The sequence below is a fragment of the Diorhabda sublineata genome, chromosome 3 (assembly GCF_026230105.1).
Source record: "Diorhabda sublineata isolate icDioSubl1.1 chromosome 3, icDioSubl1.1, whole genome shotgun sequence".
In the NCBI taxonomy this organism is placed as follows: domain Eukaryota; kingdom Metazoa; phylum Arthropoda; class Insecta; order Coleoptera; family Chrysomelidae; genus Diorhabda; species Diorhabda sublineata.
In genome coordinates, this window is record NC_079476.1 from 25799405 (window position 1) to 25822330 (window position 22926).

Genomic DNA, 22926 nt, shown 5'->3' on the forward strand with positions numbered 1-22926 from the left:
AATTTAAACAGTATGATATTGATAAATATTATCAGTTAATATCTATAAGATAAACCACATTCGATTATCGATGACATAATCAATTTTCTTTCTATTTGTTTTTCATTTTTATACGATTGAATATTCTGAATATCTGTGCCACTTTGTTTTCCTTGAAATTGTGAATGATTTAATAAGGTAATTATGAACCATTACACTGCCCTACACGTTATTTGTACCAATTATTTTCTATAATACTACCACTGCTCAAATAACAGACACAAAGCCCTCCAACAATATGTTTTTCAAATCGTTTTTATTTAGTTTATAGTTGAGTTTTAAAGTAAATTTTTCAACGATCAAAATGGCGATCATCCATTCAGCAGTTGCGAAATTTTGCAACAGGAGACAAAGCCAGAACATTTTCTGAGAAAATTTCTTTGGGTTTACAAAATATTGATGTTTTCTTTGTTTTGTGGTGTTTTCTGTCGAAACTTTTAGGATTAAACAGTTCAATATTTTCATTTTTGTGATAGATCCTCGACGTCTATGCACCCAGGACTTAGTCTGTCCCATGATAGCGTATTCCATTCGCCAAATTCCGGATCAGATATGGAATTAGACGCAGCGCAAAGGTCGTCGTCGCAATCGATATCTCAACCACCCTTGGATATTAGATTACAGGTAAGCTTCAAAATTTTATCGAAACATTTTTATCAGGTTTTGCTGGTCATCGAAGAAATTAAATTTCGGACGCACTCCATCGGCAGATCTAAGTCACCAGGAGGAAGAGTACGATCGTGCAGGCCAGTGATCACCATTTATTCCGAGTATTGGGATCATCGCCTCTAGGAGCTCTTCGTCGATATACCTTCGAGAAGGCAGAGACTGATTATCAACGAAATCGGCTCAGTTCAAGTCTAGAATGAACAAATCCCTCCCCTGATCTTCTTTTTCCTTTTTTTTTTCGATCATTTAAGTGTTATAGACTTCAAACTCATCCGTGAATAAAACAGTAACTTAACTTTGTCTATGACTTTCGACGTGGATTAAACTAACTGCAGTGTCCCGACTTTTGATTCGCAAATTGTTTAGTTTAGTGCCGTTTTAAGTCCATACCGAACCTCACCCCTCCAATCGTAACTACCAGTCTTTTGGAAACGTCAAAGTGCATGGTGAATGGTAGACTTCGCTACCTCAAGCGTGCATCAGCTCGGGATATGTCTACCTTTGAAACAACCATGATTCTGGTGCGAAATAAAAAAATTCCACGTCTATTGATGATAGAAAAGGCTTAATTGAAACACTCGATTACTAACAATAAGTTTCCAATCCAAAAAAAAAAAAATAAATTGTAAGGTTTTTTTGCTGTGTATTTCCAAATCCTATCGACAAATACAGATTTCTTTATGTAGAGATCAGAAATATTTTGGATAACCCTCGTATATAGTTAGCATTTATTTATATCTACGTAATGTTCAAGATTTTCTTTGTGTCGACTGATTTATCTAAAAGAATGTTATCAAACAAAACAGGATGGATTTCAATGACACATAACTGTGGTTTTGATTTCATTCTTACAAATCTTGGCTGGTGAATGAATATTCGTTATAATTCAAGACCTTAAATTGCTATGGCCTTTTTTCATTATAAAAAAACTCTAAAAGAACTAGTCGCCACAAAATCGCTTGTTGGGTGTTGAGATTAAATAACTTAGAGACTTCTTTGTGACCAAAGAGCTATAAGCTCCTCAACAACTCCTAATTCTCTACAAGACCCAGATTCGTCGATATTTGGAATGAGGCTCGTACATTTGAGTTCGGATCTCAAGCATATCCTTAAGATGCTCAATTCAATACAGAACAGAGCAATTCGGCGATTCAGAGTTGACCAGAAACTCGGACAACTTAGATCATAGAAGAAAGGTCGCTATTCCGCCTGCAGACGCCCAGAACGTCAAATGCGAGCTTGTGGAATCAGCTGATTACGTCCGTGATTCTATTAACTAGGTCGATGATTTAGTGGAATGATGCTCCTTTCCTCTATTATATGTTTCAGTCTCTTAAGTAGCAATTTTTCTCACAATTTCGAAATAACTGACAGCAAACAGATGGGTTCGTAGGATGTAACATCCTCGAAAGGTTTATCTGGCTTAGGTATGATAATAACCTCTGCAACTTTTCATGGAAGTTGCTTCAGTATTTCCCCAGTGATGAGGTCAAATCCACGAGCTTTTCCCCATTCTTTTTACATAAGGAAACATAGGATGGTGATAGAGTTAATCCTATTCCAACAAGAGTCCTTGAATTTATTTTGGATCTTCTATCTTTGGAGGTTACGACATGAATTGAACCTTAAGGACGGTATAGGTGTCTGTTCAAACATTTTGATGAGTAATGACCAAAAGGCATCATCGTCAGTTAACAATAAGCATTTGGAGGCTAAAAAACAGTGAATGTTGGACTCGAAGACCTTTATACTGAATTATAGCATCACTTGATGCATAAAAAACTGGAAAGGGAACAATATTCTACGGAAAAACAGATATTTCTTAATTTTGAAACACACTACCATCTTTCAATGAGGTAGACGTTTAAAAATGATGGCCTTATTCATAACATTCGAACTAGTAATCCTTTGGATTGTCGTGGTGTGCAAAACAGTACATAGAGAATTATAACTGCAGGGTCCAGCTCTTTTGGGAAACTGGTCATCGAGCACCGGGACTGGGATCAGCAAAACTACCAACGAGCTCAGAAATCATTCTTGGTGTAGCTGTAACGTCTCTGAGAAGTACGCCTGGTATGAGACAACATAAGGCACAAACAGATGGGTCTTCTGTTTATGCTGGTCATCGAAGAAATTAAATTTCGAACGCACTCCATCGGCAGATCTAAGTCACCAGAAGGAAGAGTACGATCATGCAGGCCAGTGATCACCATTTGTTCCGAGTATTGGGATCACCGCCTCTAGGAGCTCTTAGTCGATGTATCTTCGAGCAGGCAGAGACTGATTATCAACGAAATCGATTCAGTTCAAGTCTAGAATAAACAAATCCCTCCCCTGATAATCTCTTTCCTTTTTTCTCGATCATTCAAGTGTTACAAACCTAATCAAACTCATCCGTGAATAAAACAGTAACTTTAACTTTGTCTATGACTTTCGACGTGAACTAAACTAACAGCGGTGTCCCGACTTTTGGTGATGAAACACCACACCACCGAATGTTTGTCCAAAATGTTTGACATGAGATTGTCAAAGATTTGTTTGCGTTGGAGCAACTCGAACTTGGTTGTCGAGCAACGAAGAGATTGGGATCAGCAAAATTACCAAGGAGCTCAGAACTCATTCTTGGTGTAGCTGTAACGTCTCTGAGAAGTTTGCTCGTAAGAGAGTCGTTAAGGAAACAGATGGAAACGCCTGGTATGAGACAAGATGAGGCGCAAACAGTTGGGTCTTCTGCTTTTCTTGCCAAGAAGCCTTTTCCATGTTGTAAGCATCATGGATGATTCGGAATGCAGCTATTGCTTGAAGAATGGAGAGGAAATTGCTTACAATGTCTTCGTTCAGGTCTTGTAGTTTGACCAAGTTGTAGTTTATGGAAATTGATAATTTTAACCTATCGATCTACTGTCTTGATTATGAATCACTCAAAGTTAAATATCGAATTGAATATAACGACAATTTACGTGTTTGTGTCTACAGATTTTTACACTCTGTACTATGATGGTAAAAATTGATTTAATTTATTAGATACACTCCCTTATTCAATATAGATATATTGAAAAAAAAACGGCATTTTTTTATTGTTCAATGCCACGTACAATGATTCACACTTTACGTAATTTTTTTTATAGTGACCTCTGATTAACTTGACACAAAAATAATCATCTGTTGTTGGTCGTTTAGTAGGCCTCTCCTAGAAATAAAATTTAATTGAGTTGGTTCGATATAAATTCGTGAAATTGTTGGGTTTTTAGAGGGATTCAAGAGGCCGGTTAAGGGTTGTGATATATACAGGACTAAAACTATCTGTATCTGGCAGAATACTTATAGTAAAATCATGAAAATTTCTACGTTTCGGTTTTCGGATACGATCTTTTTAAATAAAATATTTTCAAAGATGACCGACTTCCGGTTCTACCGGAAGCTGACTATAACTTTTTATTTTAAATAGAACACCCTGTATATTGATACACTTTTGAAATCTACGTAAAATTTTGGTATACTTTTGTTCGAAAACTTTTTTTAAAAATGCATACTTTCTGAGTTATTAATTTTTTTCTAAGAAATTTGACCGTTGCAGACCCTTACAAATTATTTTTTTAGGGGAATACCCTTAAAAATATGAGAATGATTTTTATTCGGTTGCTTTTAGCAAAATCAGACGTATTTGAATCTATATTGATAAATTTTTTATTTTATATAGGGTGTGTATAAAAAGTGTTCAAAGCTTAACTTCATAAATATCAAATTTCTTTATTTTTTTAAATAGAACCACCCGGTTTTTTCTATTTTAATGCATTCAGGGGTAAAAAATAAAGCAAATTCATGTATACTATACCTAAACTTTACCGTTATCCAGATATTAAATGTTTTCTCTAAATTTTTAGAGATGAAGGTGTGGTTTAAATTTGTTTAAATGTTTAAACAACGTGGCATCTTCGAACTACTGTTGTATTTTTCAAGTAACTACCACCATCTCTAGATTAGGTCAGGAACTTAACTAAAATCATCTCTAACGAATTTGACTGTATCATCTGCGCTTGTTTATAACAAATAAAAAAATTGGACTTTTTCCACAAGATCGACTTCAATGAAATCAAATATGTTGAATTCAGTCGACTGTGGCATTTTATATAGTACAAGCCATATGTTTCAAAGAAATATTATTAATAGATATTGAAGGTCAGTCGTGTCGGAAATTCTAACACAGCTAAATAAAATATTTCCATTCATATTTATTATCAAACGAAAATAACGATGGTAAGATGTGGGTAATTTCTAATGCATTACCCTGTAATAAACTAAAAACGTCAAATATACAGTCGTGAGCGAAAAAATCGAATCCAGTCGCACGCTCTAGCAAAAAAATCTCGAGCTATCATTCTTTTTCTGATTTTAGCCACTCAAAGTTAGCTTTCCAATGATTTATGTTGTTATTGAGCTAATTTTTTTAGTAAAAAACTTCTTTTGCCCTAATAACAGCTTTCAATCTCTTTTCCACGGATTGAATAAACCTTTTTTCGATCTTGCTTAATGCTTCTTCAGTGAGCGCCGTTTTGAGGTCCGATTTCACGGCTTGTGCAGGATTTCTAGACTTAACTCTTTGTCCAAGTTCATCCCATAAATGCTCGATAGGATTTGTGGGTTCGCCGATAATTCCCCAGCTCTACCGCTAGTTTCAATAAAAACCATCTCGGTTTTTGGTTCCCCAAAATTTCCAGGAACCTCCTCCAAATGCCACGTTTGTTCTTATACAATACTGCGCGAATCTTTCCCGAGGTCTTCTGTAGGGCTACGGCTACATGTCATCTGGCAAATCATAGACAGGTTGGGCTTAATTCGGGGCCAGTAGCTGGCTTGTTTGGGTCTAGGTTAGATGCCTTAAGTCTTCTTCAGATTGTTCAGCCACCTCTCGCGTTTATCCGAGTTCTTGTTGGACTTAAACAACAACTGTGTATCTATACCAAACTCCAAGTTTAGCAACGTTGTTTTGTTTAATTTTCAAGTAAATAAATTGTTCAAGTGATAATTATTCAAAATTTCAAAGGGTACCTACCCCTCCTTTGGTATGAAAATGGGACAAAAAACTTTCTGATTGTGACCAAATTTTACCCAAATGAGTTTTTTGATATGAAGATTCCAAAAAAGTGGAAAAGGATTCCGGAAAATCATACTTCCGATTTAAAAACTAATATTATGAATGTTTTTGAGTATATCAACCCATTTTAATATAATTTTGAGGTTAGGAAAAAATGCTTGACGACCAATCTGTAGAGAATTTCGTGCTGTACATTTTTAGCTCCGGCAGTTTTTTCAAATTCCTCATAATTTTCGAGTTATTCGCGTTTCAACATTTTTTTGAGTGTATAAACCCATTTTAAGGTGAAAATTTTGAGGTTAAGAATACCTGGGATACTTTTTTGTAGAGAATTTTGTACTGTACATTTTTTGTTACCGCAGTTTTTTCAAATTCCTCATAATTTTCGAGTTATTCGCGTTTCAACATTTTTTTGAGTGTATAAACCCATTTTAAGGTGATAATTTTGAGGTTAGGGACAAATACCTACAATACTTTTTTGTAGAGAATTTTGTACTCTACATTTTTTGTTACCGCAGTTTTTTCAAATTCCTCATAATTTTCGAGTTATTCGCGTTTCAACATTTTTTTGAGTGTATAAACCCATTTTAAGGTGATAATTTTGAGGTTAGGGACAAATACCTACAATACTTTTTTGTAGAGAATTTTTTACTCTACATTTTTTGTTACCGCAGTTTTTTCAAATTCCTCATAATTTTCGAGTTATTCGCGTTTCAACATTTTTTTGAGTGTATAAACTCATTTTAAGGTGAAAATTTTGAGGTTAGGAATACCTGGGATACTTTTATGTAGAGAATTTTGTACTGTACATTTTTTGTTACTGCAGTTTTTTTCGAATACCTCATAGTTTTTGAGTTATTTGCGTTTCAAAATTTTTTTGAGTATAAACCCATTTTAAGGTGATAATTTTGAGGTTAGGGACAAATACCTACAATACTTTTTTGTAGAGAATTTTTTACTCTACATTTTTTGTTACGGAAGTGTTTTTCGAATTCCTCATAGTTTTCGAGTTATTCGCGTTTCAAAATTTTTTTGAATATCAAGTCACAAAGTTTCGAAAATCCATGCCCATAATTTTGTTAAGAGCTGCTAGACTTATTCAGTATCCCAAAACCTTCCAGAATCTAGAAAATCAAAACCGCCAAATTTAATTTAAGGTTTTATCTCAAAATCGCCTAATTTGACTGTACTATATAGTGGAAACCTCCCTTAAACAACCATCTAATTATTCGATTCCTGAGCATTTCCAAGAATCTTCACATATTTATTACAATGAGTTCGCTTATAGATTCTATTACTTGCTCTAAAGCAGTTAAATTATAAATATATAATTCAATGTAAGCAGAAAAAAAGATTTATTTGCGAAAATAACTGCTTAATAAAAATAAATCTATTTTTTAATCCACATAACGTACCGTATTAATACCACAAATACTTATCACAACTCCCGGGGTTTTATAAAATCTCTAAAACGTCTAATTTTGATCGATAGCTACGGTATTCGATTTCAATCACGAGTTATTTGAATGATATTCAATTATTCCAACTATGTCGATGATAATTAACAACGAGATTAATTTAAAATTTTATTTTAACATGATATCCACTTTTTATAGCAACCTTGCTCGATTTATTCACCACAGTCAGTGTATGTTGACATTATAAAAAATGCACGTCGTAGCCGCAAGAATTTAAACAGCAACGGTCATAATTTAATAACGGATTATAATGACAATGTTGCCATATTGTTTTCACTGAAAGGAGTAGTGCGTATTTTCCATAAATATGTCTTCATCAATTTTCAAAAATTGTAATAATAGACGACTATTCATCTTTGGAATTTAAAAAAACATGTTTTTTTTCTATGAAGTATCCAAATGATATTAAATTTTTTTCCATATATATAATTAGGTAAATAATCAAAATTATCACTTGATTATTCAATTCAATAAACATCTACAATATGAACAGTATTCAATGTCATGCCCTTTTTACGCTTTAAATACGGTTTTTTGTAATATAAAAATTTTTACAGAAATTAGACGTTTATAATTTAATAGAATTATAATTTAAAGCCGACAACGCTGTACTCTCTGCCAGCTGTTATTTCATGACCGTGGCTGTTTAGAGTGGAATTATGATATCACGTTCAAACAATGTTGCCATACTTTAATAATAATAAGGAAATTAAAGAAATTTTTTAAACGGATATACAAGGTGCCTCATAATTGGGCTAAAAAACATAAAAACACGTACAGTATGAAAATTTTTTTTTCTACATAAAAGTGGAATGATTTTTAAAAATAACACCATCCAAATATGTTCTTAAACGATGACTAAAATTTTTCATCAACTGCGTGTCAAGTAAGCTCTGTAATACTCGGTTTCTGGTCAATTAAATGTCAATTGGACTCAGTTCTAGACTTCGTGAGGGCCAAATTCAGAATTGTTTGAGTATATATTAAAATCTAAAAAATTTGTAACTTTTGTGAAAAATATATCGATAATCATCACGTTCTAAAGTGACAATAACCGAGCGACAATGTTCGTTCTCATAAAACTGAGACTTCATGACTTTATAACGACCTTTGATGTTTCCAGTCCAGTAGGGACAATTTTGCATGTAGAAGTTGTAATGAGCCTCATCAGAGAAAAACACGTTGAAATTTAATCCCAGACTTGTCTCACGAATCTTTTTCCCTTCTCTTTGTTTTTAGAACAATATAAGAATCTAATTTGCCATTAATCCGAATTGTCAAAATAAGAAAACAAAAGTCTGGGGCAAGAGTGGGCTAAATCTGGCGAATAGGGTGTATGAGATAGCAACAACAATTCCTTCTTAACCAAATGCGGTTGTTTTCGCTTTATTTCTTGCATATCTTCAAGATGGTCAATGGAACTTGCAGATGGAACGGTCTTTGCCTTCTTTGGAGACGGTCCTCCCTTTTCAGTCCATTATTTTGATTCGAATGTAAAGTGATGAACCCACGATCCATCCGTGGCTTTATTTCTTTGAAACCATGTCGATGGAAACATCTCCACGACGCTGTTTCTGTTCCATTTTGAGCTAACGCGGCGTCCATCTTGCACACAGCTTTCCCATGTTCAAATTTCCAGTTAATTTGCGATGTAGCGCACTTTTTGAAATGACTACCGGCGCACTTTATAGTCGACGATCATCCAGTGGATTTTGTTCAACATTTCTGGAGTCGTCACCTCATTTGATCGATAACTGGGATGCTGGTCCTTGCAGGTCGTACGGCCTCGTTTAAACTCTGTTATCCGATATTTTTTAAACGCAATATTTTGTGTTTTTTTTTAGTAATCAAACTCGCTGTGTTTATTGTTGTATAAAATATCAGTTTGTATTTGTATTAATGTCAAAATTATAGTTGAAAACCTGATATTTACGTAATTGGATCCATTCACGACAAATTATTTAGAATACGTAATGTCCCCCTTTCTTGGTTCGTCTTGTAGTTGCAAGTTACCTCTACCATCTCGATGTATAATTAATCCAATCGTCTTATATCGGGTTTCAGTTTGGAACATTCAAAGTAATACCATTTGCTTTTACATAACCGGCCGGAATATGTCAGTAGCCGTTCGACCTTTTGCGAGTGACCATAACTATCTCTCTCTTTTATACACGCGTATTTTACTATCGCCATCTTTTTTTTTTTCGCGTACTTCTGGTGTCATTTTTTTTTATATTCTAACCGAATGGAATTTCCTTGAGGAAGTTGACTAAAGTGCGGTTTGTACACGTTGATATTAAAAATATTAAAATTGTGATTTAATTTGATTAAAAATGATGTAGTGGAATGAAAGTTTTGAGTGAATTGAGCGGTGCTGGTGGTAGATGTTGGGGAAGGGCGACAGATCCTGCTATGAATATTCTCAGAAGGATATGGGTGAGTTCTACGTTCAATTTTAAATAATACCAAAATAAAAAAACGAATATTTGATTATTTATTTGGAATGAATAAATACGTTATGCGGAGGCGATTAAGAAAGCCCAAAATATGACAATAGGGGGCAGAATTAAATTTTTTGCATTTTCCAACTTAAAAAAAAACAAATTTGGTACACTGTATTAGTGGGGTATTCATTAATACTAAGCAGAAAGCGATCGAACTATTCTGTAGGGTTAATTTGGGGTAAAATTAAAATTTCAACTTTTTTAGTGAAAAACGATCGATACGAGGGTTAATTCGTTCAATTTTATCGAATTAATTTGACGTTGTACGCAAAATCAACATGGAAGTAACTTGTAATGTGTGATTTTTGAAGACTTGTATTTTTATAATTTTAAAATTAACATTTTTGTATAGTATCTTTGAAACCAAGAAATAAAAAATTACTATAGTTGAGTCACTTAAAAATATTTTTGTTTCGTGAAAAAACAACTTTTTCTTTGGTTATTTCGAAAAACCATATTTGATGGTTAATTTACGTTTTGATTTTCAAAATTTGAAAACATCAACTTTTTTAGAAACATTTCTGTAGAATACTAAATGATTTTTATCATTTTACTTCACTTTTCTCATAAATATACACATTTTTCATTAATTTTCGAAAAATTAGGGGCATTTCTTAGAAAAGTAGTTTTATCACGTTTTTTTCCCAAAATTTTTTTATACGACGTTAAATGAAACAAAAATAAGACACAAATTTGGAATTTGGAATAAGGGCAAATTAAGGTTTGGGTGTTTATAGACGTACTACATTAGCGACATTAGTGCGATTGCTTGTTAACTAAATTTTTTAGGTGTAGTCATTAGTAATTGTGGGAGGTTTTTGATTAGGGATTCAGGTAGATTAATTTTTGAGAGTTACACGGGTACACTACGATTATCAAACATACTACGAGAATGGTTAAAATCTAAGGGTTTTTACTGACTACCTATTCCCCAGATTCAGCCTCCTCGGATTATTTTCTGTTACCAGACTTCAAAAACACGCCTTAGTGGTCAAAGATGTTTAGGAAATGGATAAGTCTTATTAAAAAAGGGTATCGTACTTATTGGAAATCGCTGGGAAAAATGTATGGAGCTAAAAGTTTTGTATTTTCTTTGTTGTGCCTGATACTTCTGGTACCATCCTCGTATATTAAACTATACTGTTTGTAGAGCTTTTTGTCAGGTGACCGATTTAATGAGACAATCACAAATAATGGAAAGAAAGGAATCAATCGACTTTCGTTTTGTTTCCTCGCCCAGTATTTTCTCCAGATCTGATTCGCAGTGACTACTGGTTGTTTTAAGACTCAAAAAATGTTTCAATTAAAGAAAATGACATAGTTTGATATTAGTAACAATTTGGAGAAGGAAAAAATAATTAAATAGTGACTTTTTGTACATCAGGTCACCGAGTTAAGGGGACAATCACAAATAATGGAAAAAGAGACTTTCGTTTTGTTTTCTCGTCCAATATTTCCTCCAGATCTGATTCGCGGTGATTACTGGTTGTTTTTAGACTCAAAAAATGTTTCAATTAAAGAAAATGACATAGTTTGATATTAGTAACAATTTGGAGAAGGAAAAAATAATTAAATAGTGACTTTTTGTACATCAGGTCACCGAGTTAATGAGACAATCACAAATAATGGAAAAAGAGACTTTCGTTTTGTTTTCTCGTCCAATATTTCCTCCAGATCTGATTCGCGGTGATTACTGGTTGTTTTTAGACTCAAAAAATGTTTCAATTAAAGAAAATGACATAGTTTGATATTAGTAACAATTTGGAGAAGGAAAAAATAATTAAATAGTGACTTTTTGTACATCAGGTCACCGAGTTAATGAGACAATCACAAATAATGGAAAAAGAGACTTTCGTTTTGTTTTCTCGTCCAATATTTCCTCCAGATCTGATTCGCGGTGATTACTGGTTGTTTTTAGACTCAAAAAATGTTTCAATTAAAGAAAATGACATAGTTTGATATTAGTAACAATTTGGAGAAGGAAAAAATATTGAATAGTGACTTTTTGTACATCAGGTCACCGAGTTAATGAGACAATCACAAATAATGGAAAAAAAACTTTCGTTTTGTTTTCTCGTCCAATATTTCCTCCAGATCTGATTCGCGGTGATTACTGGTTGGTTTTAGACCTAAAAAATGCTTCAATAGGAGAAAATGTCACTGTTTGATATTGGTAACAATTTGGAGAAGGAAAAAATAATTAAATAGTGACTTTTTGTACATCAGGTCACCGAGTTAATGAGACAATCACAAATAATGGAAAAAAAAACTTTCGTTTTGTTTTCTCGTCCAATATTTCCTCCAGATCTGATTCGCGGTGATTACTGGTTGGTTTTAGACCTAAAAAATGCTTCAATAGGAGAAAATGTCACTGTTTGATATTGGTAACAATTTGGAGAAGGAAAAAATAATTAAATAGTGACTTTTTGTACATCAGGTCACCGAGTTAATGAGACAATCACAAATAATGGAAAAAAAACTTTCGTTTTGTTTTCTCGTCCAATATTTCCTCCAGATCTGATTCGCGGTGATTACTGGTTGGTTTTAGACCTAAAAAATGCTTCAATAGGAGAAAATGTCACTGTTTGATATTGGTAACAATTTGGAGAAGGAAAAAATAATTAAATAGTGACTTTTTGTACATCAGGTCACCGAGTTAATGAGACAATCACAAATAATGGAAAAAAAAACTTTCGTTTTGTTTTCTCGTCCAATATTTCCTCCAGATCTGATTCGCGGTGATTACTGGTTGGTTTTAGACCTAAAAAATGCTTCAATAGGAGAAAATGTCACTGTTTGATATTGGTAACAATTTGGAGAAGGAAAAAATAATTAAATAGTGACTTTTTGTACATCAGGTCACCGAGTTAATGAGACAATCACAAATAATGGAAAAAAAACTTTCGTTTTGTTTTCTCGTCCAATATTTCCTCCAGATCTGATTCGCGGTGATTACTGGTTGGTTTTAGACCTAAAAAATGCTTCAATAGGAGAAAATGTCACTGTTTGATATTGGTAACAATTTGGAGAAGGAAAAAATAATTAAATAGTGACTTTTTGTACATCAGGTCACCGAGTTAATGAGACAATCACAAATAATGGAAAAAAAAACTTTCGTTTTGTTTTCTCGTCCAATATTTCCTCCAGATCTGATTCGCGGTGATTACTGGTTGGTTTTAGACCTAAAAAATGCTTCAATAGGAGAAAATGTCACTGTTTGATATTGGTAACAATTTGGAGAAGGAAAAAATAATTAAATAGTGACTTTTTGTACATCAGGTCACCGAGTTAATGAGACAATCACAAATAATGGAAAAAAAACTTTCGTTTTGTTTTCTCGTCCAATATTTCCTCCAGATCTGATTCGCGGTGATTACTGGTTGGTTTTAGACCTAAAAAATGCTTCAATAGGAGAAAATGTCACTGTTTGATATTGGTAACAATTTGGAGAAGGAAAAAATAATTAAATAGTGACTTTTTGTACATCAGGTCACCGAGTTAATGAGACAATCACAAATAATGGAAAAAAAACTTTCGTTTTGTTTTCTCGTCCAATATTTCCTCCAGATCTGATTCGCGGTGATTACTGGTTGGTTTTAGACCTAAAAAATGCTTCAATAGGAGAAAATGTCACTGTTTGATATTGGTAACAATTTGGAGAAGGAAAAAATAATTAAATAGTGACTTTTTGTACATCAGGTCACCGAGTTAATGAGACAATCACAAATAATGGAAAAAAAAACTTTCGTTTTGTTTTCTCGTCCAATATTTCCTCCAGATCTCATTCGCGGTGATTACTGGTTGGTTTTAGACCTAAAAAATGCTTCAATAGGAGAAAATGTCACTGTTTGATATTGGTAACAATTTGGAGAAGGAAAAAATAATTAAATAGTGACTTTTTGTACATCAGGTCACCGAGTTAATGAGACAATCACAAATAATGGAAAAAAAACTTTCGTTTTGTTTTCTCGTCCAATATTTCCTCCAGATCTGATTCGCGGTGATTACTGGTTGGTTTTAGACCTAAAAAATGCTTCAATAGGAGAAAATGTCACTGTTTGATATTGGTAACAATTTGGAGAAGGAAAAAATAATTAAATAGTGACTTTTTGTACATCAGGTCACCGAGTTAATGAGACAATCACAAATAATGGAAAAAAAAACTTTCGTTTTGTTTTCTCGTCCAATATTTCCTCCAGATCTGATTCGCGGTGATTACTGGTTGGTTTTAGACCTAAAAAATGCTTCAATAGGAGAAAATGTCACTGTTTGATATTGGTAACAATTTGGAGAAGGAAAAAATAATTAAATAGTGACTTTTTGTACATCAGGTCACCGAGTTAATGAGACAATCACAAATAATGGAAAAAAACAAATTAATCGACTTTCGTTTTGTTTTCTCGTCCAGATCTGATTCGCAGTTACTACTGGTTGCTATTAAAACAAAAACAGAAATATGAAAATTAATTTGTAGCAGAATATTGAAGAAATATTCTTATTGAATGAATCGATTGAACAAATACCATAAATATATTTCTATCGTTCATTTGTTGAACAATAAACAAAAGCAACTTATTTTCAAGGAAATATTACAAATGTTTTAAATGGAAGTGGTTTCATCACATTCGTCATTAATTTCGTATAAACATTACATCATCAGAAAGCTAGAGTTTGGGTAATTTGAGACATTTATTATATCGAGTTTGTTGACTTTCAAAAAATTGAATTCGTAATATGTTTACGGTTTTTTTGATTATCACTAACAGTTATATTGAATTAACAACAATTTTAGTGAAAAAAAAAACATTCAAATTTTTTAATAAAATCCTTAATTATTCAAACGGTGCATAGCAATTGCATAGAACTGTAACCCCTTCCATCTCTCTAACTTCAATCTATTTGGTGACATTTTTGATTATGTTGCTGGTTATAATAATTTTCGACTGGTATTGTATATTGCAATTGAAAAAAAAATCTACAAAAACTTACCTTGGAATATTTGTTATCCCAAAAATATACCCGATCTCCCCTAATAAATAATAAACACATTAACATCGTGACACGTAAATTCACGAGCTGTCATGGTTCTCTGGTTACATACCCTACACACTCATATAACGTGACGACACGTAACATCATGTAATATTAACTAATAGAACCAGTATTATAATGAAGAATTAAAATTAGGGGAAACAGGGGCAATCTGATTATTTAGTAGAAAATAATCGAAAGTTTTTAGAAAAATATTGAAAAAAAAAATATTTAGAATATTAAAATTGATTGTTACAGAACGAGCTTACTGAAATTTTGAGAAAAAGGACGATTCCAGGTGATACTAGTGAGGACGATGAAGGTTTACCACACAGCTCGTGTAACTCGCCAACTGCCTCCGATGGACTTCATATTGAAAAGACTGCGATTAAAGTAAGTTGACGAAATGACATATCATTTATCCATGTTGCGTATATACGAGGGTTAAAGCAAATGTTATAATCGATAAAAACGATTTCAAACTTAACAATCACTTAAAGTCGCTGTATTTTTTGACAAACATTTTTTTATTTTTGAAAAAATAACTGAAATTATATACTGTTCAAATTTACGACTCGTGGTTTACAAAAAAAAACGTTGGTCCAACTTTCAGGTTTTTATTTTACCCGATAAAAGACAAAAATAATAGAAAAAAATCGTGGTTTTGAACATTTTTTTCAAATTTTCATTCGTTTTTAAGTTCGAAAAACGTCCTTAACCGACTCATTTCTTCTTTTATATCGCTGATATCCATTTTCAATGTTATTATCATCGTATTTTTCCGTTTCACCTCGTATATTCATTTAATTAAGACAAAACAGTAGAAAAAATTATGTGCATTGTTTATTATTATCACATTCTTCTTTTTATTTTAGTTCATTGTTTGTTTGTGGCTGATTCCGCACTTTCGCGCCACAATTTTAATATTAAGATTGTTACGAGGGTTGCTACATTAGTTTTGATCTTTTATGACCCATCGATTCGATGTTTTGACTGTTTAAAAATTTTTTTGTTTGAACTGATGTGTGATAACTCGTATTTTCATGGCGGAGAATCATTCGTTTTCTACGATAAGTTTTCCTGATTTTCTGGCAAACAACTTCTGGTGTACCAACAAGCGACCATTTACTTTTCAGCATTTCTTCACACAAATCGATACAGTGTCGATGTTGTTTGCCACTACAGCCGTTTCGGACGACCTTCATCATTGTAGCGAGTGCGATCATTATCGGGATGGTGCTCAATCACCAAAGTTGATCGCTATTCGTTTAATCCACGTCGAAACTCAATTAGCACTCGTACAACACGTTTTGAGTACGTTCACCATGCAAAATGTTGCCGTGTCTCAAAATTTGAGTTGTATACAACTCAAATCTATTTCAATCGCTCAAACTTGAAGTATTTTTTGTTTGAAAAAATTCACCTCAGCCACAATAATTAATAATAATAATTTTCTTGTGAAACTAAATGTTTCAAATTTGGTATTTAATACGTTTAAGTTTTATTTTACTTCGAGTCGAATTTGATTTATTCAATTGACGTATTGACGAGGGGGAAATTTGAAAAATTAATTTTCATATGGCGTCGTTTCAATAATAATATAACATATTTATTCAAAAATATCAAGCATACTAGTCATTGCACATCAAAAACCTGTTTGCTATTTCAAAATGAGGTCCCAGTTTAATCGTCGAACGGAAGCGCAGATAGATATACATATATATATATATGTGTAAAAAAAAACTGAAATCACTTAATCTCTAGAGATACGTGACCTCAAAACTAAATTATAACGGAGATTCCTATAATAAACATTCACGCGGACAGTTATAATTAATTTAAACATTATTCAAAGTTATAAATTTTGCTACGGCGCAACTTCAAATACAAAAAACGTCCATTATAGCCATTAACTACCGAAATCATCCTTTCATTGTTGGTTTTTTGACCACCGAACCATTTTTTCAAGTCTAGGAATAGAAAATAATTCAACTGGGCTAAATCTGGCGAATAGGGTGTTCAATTCATTAATTTTGGCCATTGCAATAACGGATGTGTAGGCTGAAGCATCTTAATGGAATACTTTCTTCTTAGCCAAGTTTTTCTTTGATTTCTACGCTCAAACTATGCATGATACTCGCCATTGATTGTTTTTCCTTTTTCAATGAAAATTATCCCACGCGCATCCCAAAAAACCGACGCCACAATCTTGTTCGCAGATGGAACGGTCTTTGGAACCAATTCTCCCTTTTCAGTCCATTATTTTGTTCTTTTGTTTCGAATGTGAAATGATAGACCCACGATCCATCCATTGCTTTATTTCTTTGAAACATTGCCAAACACTCGATGTAAACATCTTGTGTAAACGCGGCATCCATCTTGTGCACAGCTTTTCCATGTTCAAATTTCCAGTTAATATGCGATGTACAACACTTTTTGAAATGCCTACTAAGTCTGCTAGCTCGCGCACTTTCAGTCGACGATCATCCAGTAGATTTTGTTCAATATTTCTGGAGTCGTCACCTCATTTGATCGATAACTGGGATGCTGGTCCTCGCCGGTCGTACGGCCTCCTTTAAACTCTGATACCAAATATTTTACTGTTGATAACGAAGGATCAGACTCGCCTAGAGTAAAATCTAGTTCAGCTTTTATTTTGGTTCTGCTAAGACCATGAAAACGTTCAATATTGATGGTATCTTCAAACTACAGTAGTTGATGATCATCCAGTGGATTTTGTTCAATATTTCTGGAGTCGTCACCTCATTTGATCGATAACTGGGATGCTGGTCCTTGCAGGTCGTACGGCCTCGTTTAAATCTAGTTCAGCTTTTATATTGGTTGGGCTTAGGCCATGGCCACTATTGAAGGCTGTCAAACAAATACTGAACAACGTGGCATCTTCAAACTACAGTGGTATTTGTCAAGTAACTACCGCCATCTCTTGGTCATGCGAGGTACTTCCGGGACGATCGTTTCCGATGTAGATGTACCGAAACGAAAGACATTTTGGGCATTATTTATTAAACCACGATAATGTCATCATTTACTTATTGCTAACGGTAAAAAATGTAGTTGTGCGAGTACGACGACTTTTTTTAATGTTTCTTCTTTACCAAGAAGTCGCCGCAACCTCAGCTATGTCATGGCTGGCAAATTAAGTGAATCCCTATAAGTTGTATCATTTTTTCGTAACTTCATCTATCTAGGGAGTTAGTAATGGAAAAATTCATGCTCTCCGGAGCGTCATTTTATATCATTCTCCTCTTAGAGCTATTAGTCTTAGCTTAGACCGTCTTCGTGCTTGTTACAAGACTTCTAGCCCCAAATTTTCTCTTAATTTCATACCATAAGTACACGATAGGATCTAAATCCAGACAATATCATCTGGAATCGCGTCTTAAATTGAATGTTATCAATCTTGGTAAGAACTTTGAGCTTTGGAAACAGCAGATTGACCCAAGTTCAGCCCTTTGGCCACTTCTCGTTGACCGCTTGCATAAAACGGGCGGATGCCTTTAAGATTTTCAGTTTTTTTACTCATGGTATCAACTGAATCGATTTTTTTGTTCATGACTGTAGAAACAATATGTTTGTAAGCGGGAATATCACGCGTTTCGTTTCCAGTCCACGTGAAATTGCTTACAACCCAAAAACCAAGTAAATTCTTCAAAAGATTTTATATAAGATGAAATATAACGATATTAGGGATGAAAATGTAGATCAAGAACAACAACTTGCCAAATTGTTAAATGTATACCACAAGGAAATGAACACGACCGTATCTAGCGTGTCCGAAAGCGTCTAGCGTTTACATAATACCCCATAGTTAGACAATGCAACAACTGATACGGCTATATACTCTGTTACACATTGTACCAGTGGCGTACGCTCCCCAAAAAAAATTCTCATTTATTACATTTTCTAACACTCCATGAGAATATTCCTATTGGAACGTACGTACTAGTTAAATTTACGAATTATCAGTGACGATCTCCTTCATCTTCGGGTTTTTTTATTGTAAGTAACCTCCGGAACGCCCTTACATTCGAACTATGCAAACATCGGAATACAAAAAATTGATTTTCTTATAAAATAGAAGTTTGTTCTCTAAAATCCCCTGTATATGCTTTCATTTTATCACTAAATGGTTATAGTCTTTTGATAAAGAATATAGGATAAAAAGATGAGTCCCAATATTTTGGGACACGTTTCCTTGCAACGATAATAGTTGGAATTTATGAAATTTTGATATTATCAATTGTCCTTGACAAATGTATTCGTAACTTCATCTACGACATCAATATAAATCTATTTGAGGTGTTGTTTTTTTTTTGGTAAATGAAACTATTCACCAGGGAGTATATCGGGACTATAGGGTGGTTGGAACATCGGTGACAGTTAACACATCACTTTTAACTTCGCTTGTCTTTTACATCAAAATAGGTTTCAGTTTTAACAATTTTTCCTTGATTTGAGCTGAATTTTCTTGACGGCGAGCATTTTTTTGAGATCAGTAGTCACTCGGGGCCAGATTTGGACTATACGGTCGATGAGGAAGCGATTCGTTCAATTTAATCATCTTGGTGAAACAGTGTTTGTTTTCTTTGACATATGTGGCTGTTTTTTCTTAATTTTTGCATTCAAACAATCAAACAACTCTTTGTAGTTTTGGAATTAGTCGATTAACAATATTCCATGCGGATCGCAAAATACTGAAGAGTCACAACCGTCCCAGCTGCCTGTAGTGGCTTCGAACCTGATTCACCGACTGTAGTCCATTCAGATGATGATCGCTTTGATTCAAGAGTGAAGTGATGGATCCAAACACTGCACTGAATCATCGACACCTTGTGGTTTTCGATCTCCACCACCTCAATTGGACGACCAGAACGTTCACCGTCATCAGTGTCTGTACAACCACGTTTAAATTCAGCTTGTACAGTATTTTTTTGTTCATGAAGAACCAATGGTTAATAAACACCCGAATCCATAGGGCTGTCACTTTTTTCTGACTAATAGAGTTGGTACATCATACGGATTTGACAATGGCAGCGCCATCTGTGTGTCAGTCACACGGCGTAATCAAAAAATTAGATTTATATAAATTTCGATGAAGATTGAATACTTCATTTTTCTACGTGTTTTAAAATTTTATTTTCAATCAGAAGAAACCTAAAATCGAACGAATTTAGCAACAAAAACATTTATTTATACGTTTTTTGACAGTTAAAAGGTGTCACAACATCAAATTCCCTATAAGAAATATATGATTGAGAGAATACCACTCGTATCGTTAAATATGAAACTTTTTTTTTGTTGGGCACTATTAACGATGCATTTTTGATGTTTGATTTGCAGACAAACGAATTTTTCCATAATACTCATTTAACATCCTTTATATTCGGCTGATTTGACCTCTTGTGATTTCTGGTTGTTTCTTAACTTAAAAAATCATCTATGTAGTCGTTTTTCACGTCGAAGCGAATAAATAATTTAGAACTGATTCGCATTTCAAAATATACAGTGTGATTCGCGTATCACTTGTCGTTACGCGTTTTTCCAGTAAATAGACGATAATTAACGGTTGTTAATTACGGTAGATGATTTATATTGAAATAATGTTCCCTTTTTGTACCGCCACTGCCATTGTTAACCGCGTTCATAGATAGAAAGTTTCCACTTTTGTTGTAAGCTCGTTTGTACGGTTTCTCATGGCGGTTGCATTCGATATCGGGATGATTTTAACGTAGTTTGTAAAGTTGTTTGTTTATTGAAACAAATGTTTGGATACGACGATGGGTTAGTGCAAAAAAACACGCGTTGGATTAACAGAATTAGAATTTTTTTACCTTACGACGGGACAGAGGTTTATTTAATTAGATATATAATCCTTCCAATACGTTCTTATATATATATATTTGTTTCAGGACCCAACAAAATCACATAGTACCTGTAGCGATGGGTCCTTACATAGTATGGGTAGTTACGAAGATGACGTAAGTCGTTTTTTTTATTATTTTTTCATTAATTCCGGAAACAAAACGTTTAGAATATAATAATTTATTATATAAATTATATATTATAATATATATTATAAATATTTTTCACCCTATTATCACCATAGATCAATATAATTCCCTGTCTGAACGATAGATATCACCACTAAATACATTTCTATATGTTTCCTATCAATTTACACCTGATTTCATTCAATAGTTTGTTTGGTTAGAATATTTATAATAGTTATTTTTTCGGATACACCCGGTATATTGTACAGGGAAATAATTAATAATGATTATTATTGTATCGATTGAGGGAGAAAAATCGCTCTAAATGCGTGAAAAAATTCATTTTTTGGACGTACAGTATCATCGTATGGACTACGGAATTCGGAAAGCTCCTAAACTACAGAATTTGGAGAGCCCCCTCAACTACGAAATTTGGAGAGCCCCTGACCTACGGAATTTGGAGAGCCCTTGAACTATCGAATTTAGAGAGCCCCCTCAACTACGGAATTTGGAGAGCCCCTGACCTACGGAATTTGGAGAGCCCTTGAACTATCGAATTTAGAGAGCCCCCTCAACTACGGAATTTAGAGAGCCCCTGAACTAAGAAATTTGGAGAGCCACTGAACTACGGAATTTTGAGAGCCCCTGAACTACGGAATTTTAGAGCCCCTAAACTATGGTATTTAAAAAGCCCCTTAAACTACAAAATTTGGAGAGCCCCTGAAATATCGAATTTGGAGATCCCCTGAACTACGTAATTTGGAGATCCCCTGAACTACGTAATTTGGAGAGCCCCTGAACTACGGAATTTGGAGAGCCCTTGAACTATCGAATTTGGAGAGCCCCTTCAACTAAGAAATTTGGTGAGCCACTGAACTACGGAATTTTGAGAGCCCTGAACTACGGAATTTTAAAGCCACTAAACTATGGAATTTGCAGAGCCCCTAAACTATGGTATTTAAAGAGCCCCTTAAACTACGAAATTTGGAGAGCCCCTGAAATATCGAATTTGGAGATCCCCTGAACTCCGTAATTTGGAGATCCCCTGAACTACGTAATTTGGAGATCCCCTGAACTACGTAATTTGGAGAGCCCCTGAACTACGGAATTTGGAGAGCCCTTGAACTATCGAATTTGGAGAGCCCCTTCAACTACGGAATTTGGAGAGCCCCTGAACTACGAAATTTTAGAGGCCCTAAACTATGGAATTTGGAGAGCCCCTGAACTATCGACTTTGGAGAGCCTCCTCAACTACGGAATTTGGAGAGCCCCCTAAACTATGGAATTTGCAGAGCCCCTTAAACTACGAAATTTGGAGAGCCCCTAAACTATGGTATTTAAAGAGCCCCTTAAACTACGAAATTTGGAGATCCCCTAAACTATCGAATTTGGAGAGCCCCTGAACTATTGACTTTGGAGAGCCTCCTCAACTACGGAATTTGGAGAGCCCCCTAAACTATGGAATTTGCAGAGCCCCTTAAACTACGAAATTTGGAGAGCCCCTAAACTATCGAATTTGGAGAGCCCCCTGAAAATTTGTTGGGTTTACATCCATTTTTCAGCCACCAGCCGCGCTAATGGCTAAGTTAGCTGCTAACGAATTTAATTTCTTAACGAACGCAGCGCCTCATTTTTTCCATATTTCAGGGATACTATTCGTTCGCGCGTTCTCTTTAATGTCCATGGTATGGACACTTTCAAATCCAGTGTACCACTTCCAAAACATTATAAGGATTATAACACTTCCAAAATGATATTTACGTAACTTTTTCTCGGTTTCTTTAATTATATTAACATTAGTTTATTTTGTTATCCATGCAGTATTTTTATATGAGTATTAAAACTAATCTTTCTGTCAAATTTGTGGACAATTTTGACATGTGACAGCTGGCAATAATTTCTCAAACTTTTTGAATATACTGTCTAGTTAATTAGAAATTCTAGTGCTATTGAAGAGAAAATTTATTTTGAGAAACATTTATAGAATTCCTTATATTCATATTCAAAATATTTTGAAAAAAAAAATTCGATGTTTAATGCCAAGAGGAACTCTATATTATAAAATTAGTACAAATCAAACACTTTTAATACCACAACTG

The 22926-nt window shown here is 34.0% G+C and overlaps 1 protein-coding gene across 7 annotated transcripts in view; it reads left to right on the top strand.

Moving 5' to 3' along the window:
• Positions 1-22926, top strand: part of LOC130440913 (uncharacterized) — a 65620-nt gene that overhangs the window by 28997 nt on the left and 13697 nt on the right. For all 7 annotated transcript variants that reach the window (XM_056774275.1, XM_056774279.1, XM_056774281.1 and 4 more), the window contains 3 exons: positions 516-663; positions 15075-15209; positions 20747-20815. In XM_056774275.1, coding sequence (XP_056630253.1) covers positions 516-663; positions 15075-15209; positions 20747-20815 — 352 coding nt within the window. The remainder of the gene's footprint in view (positions 1-515; positions 664-15074; positions 15210-20746; positions 20816-22926) is intronic.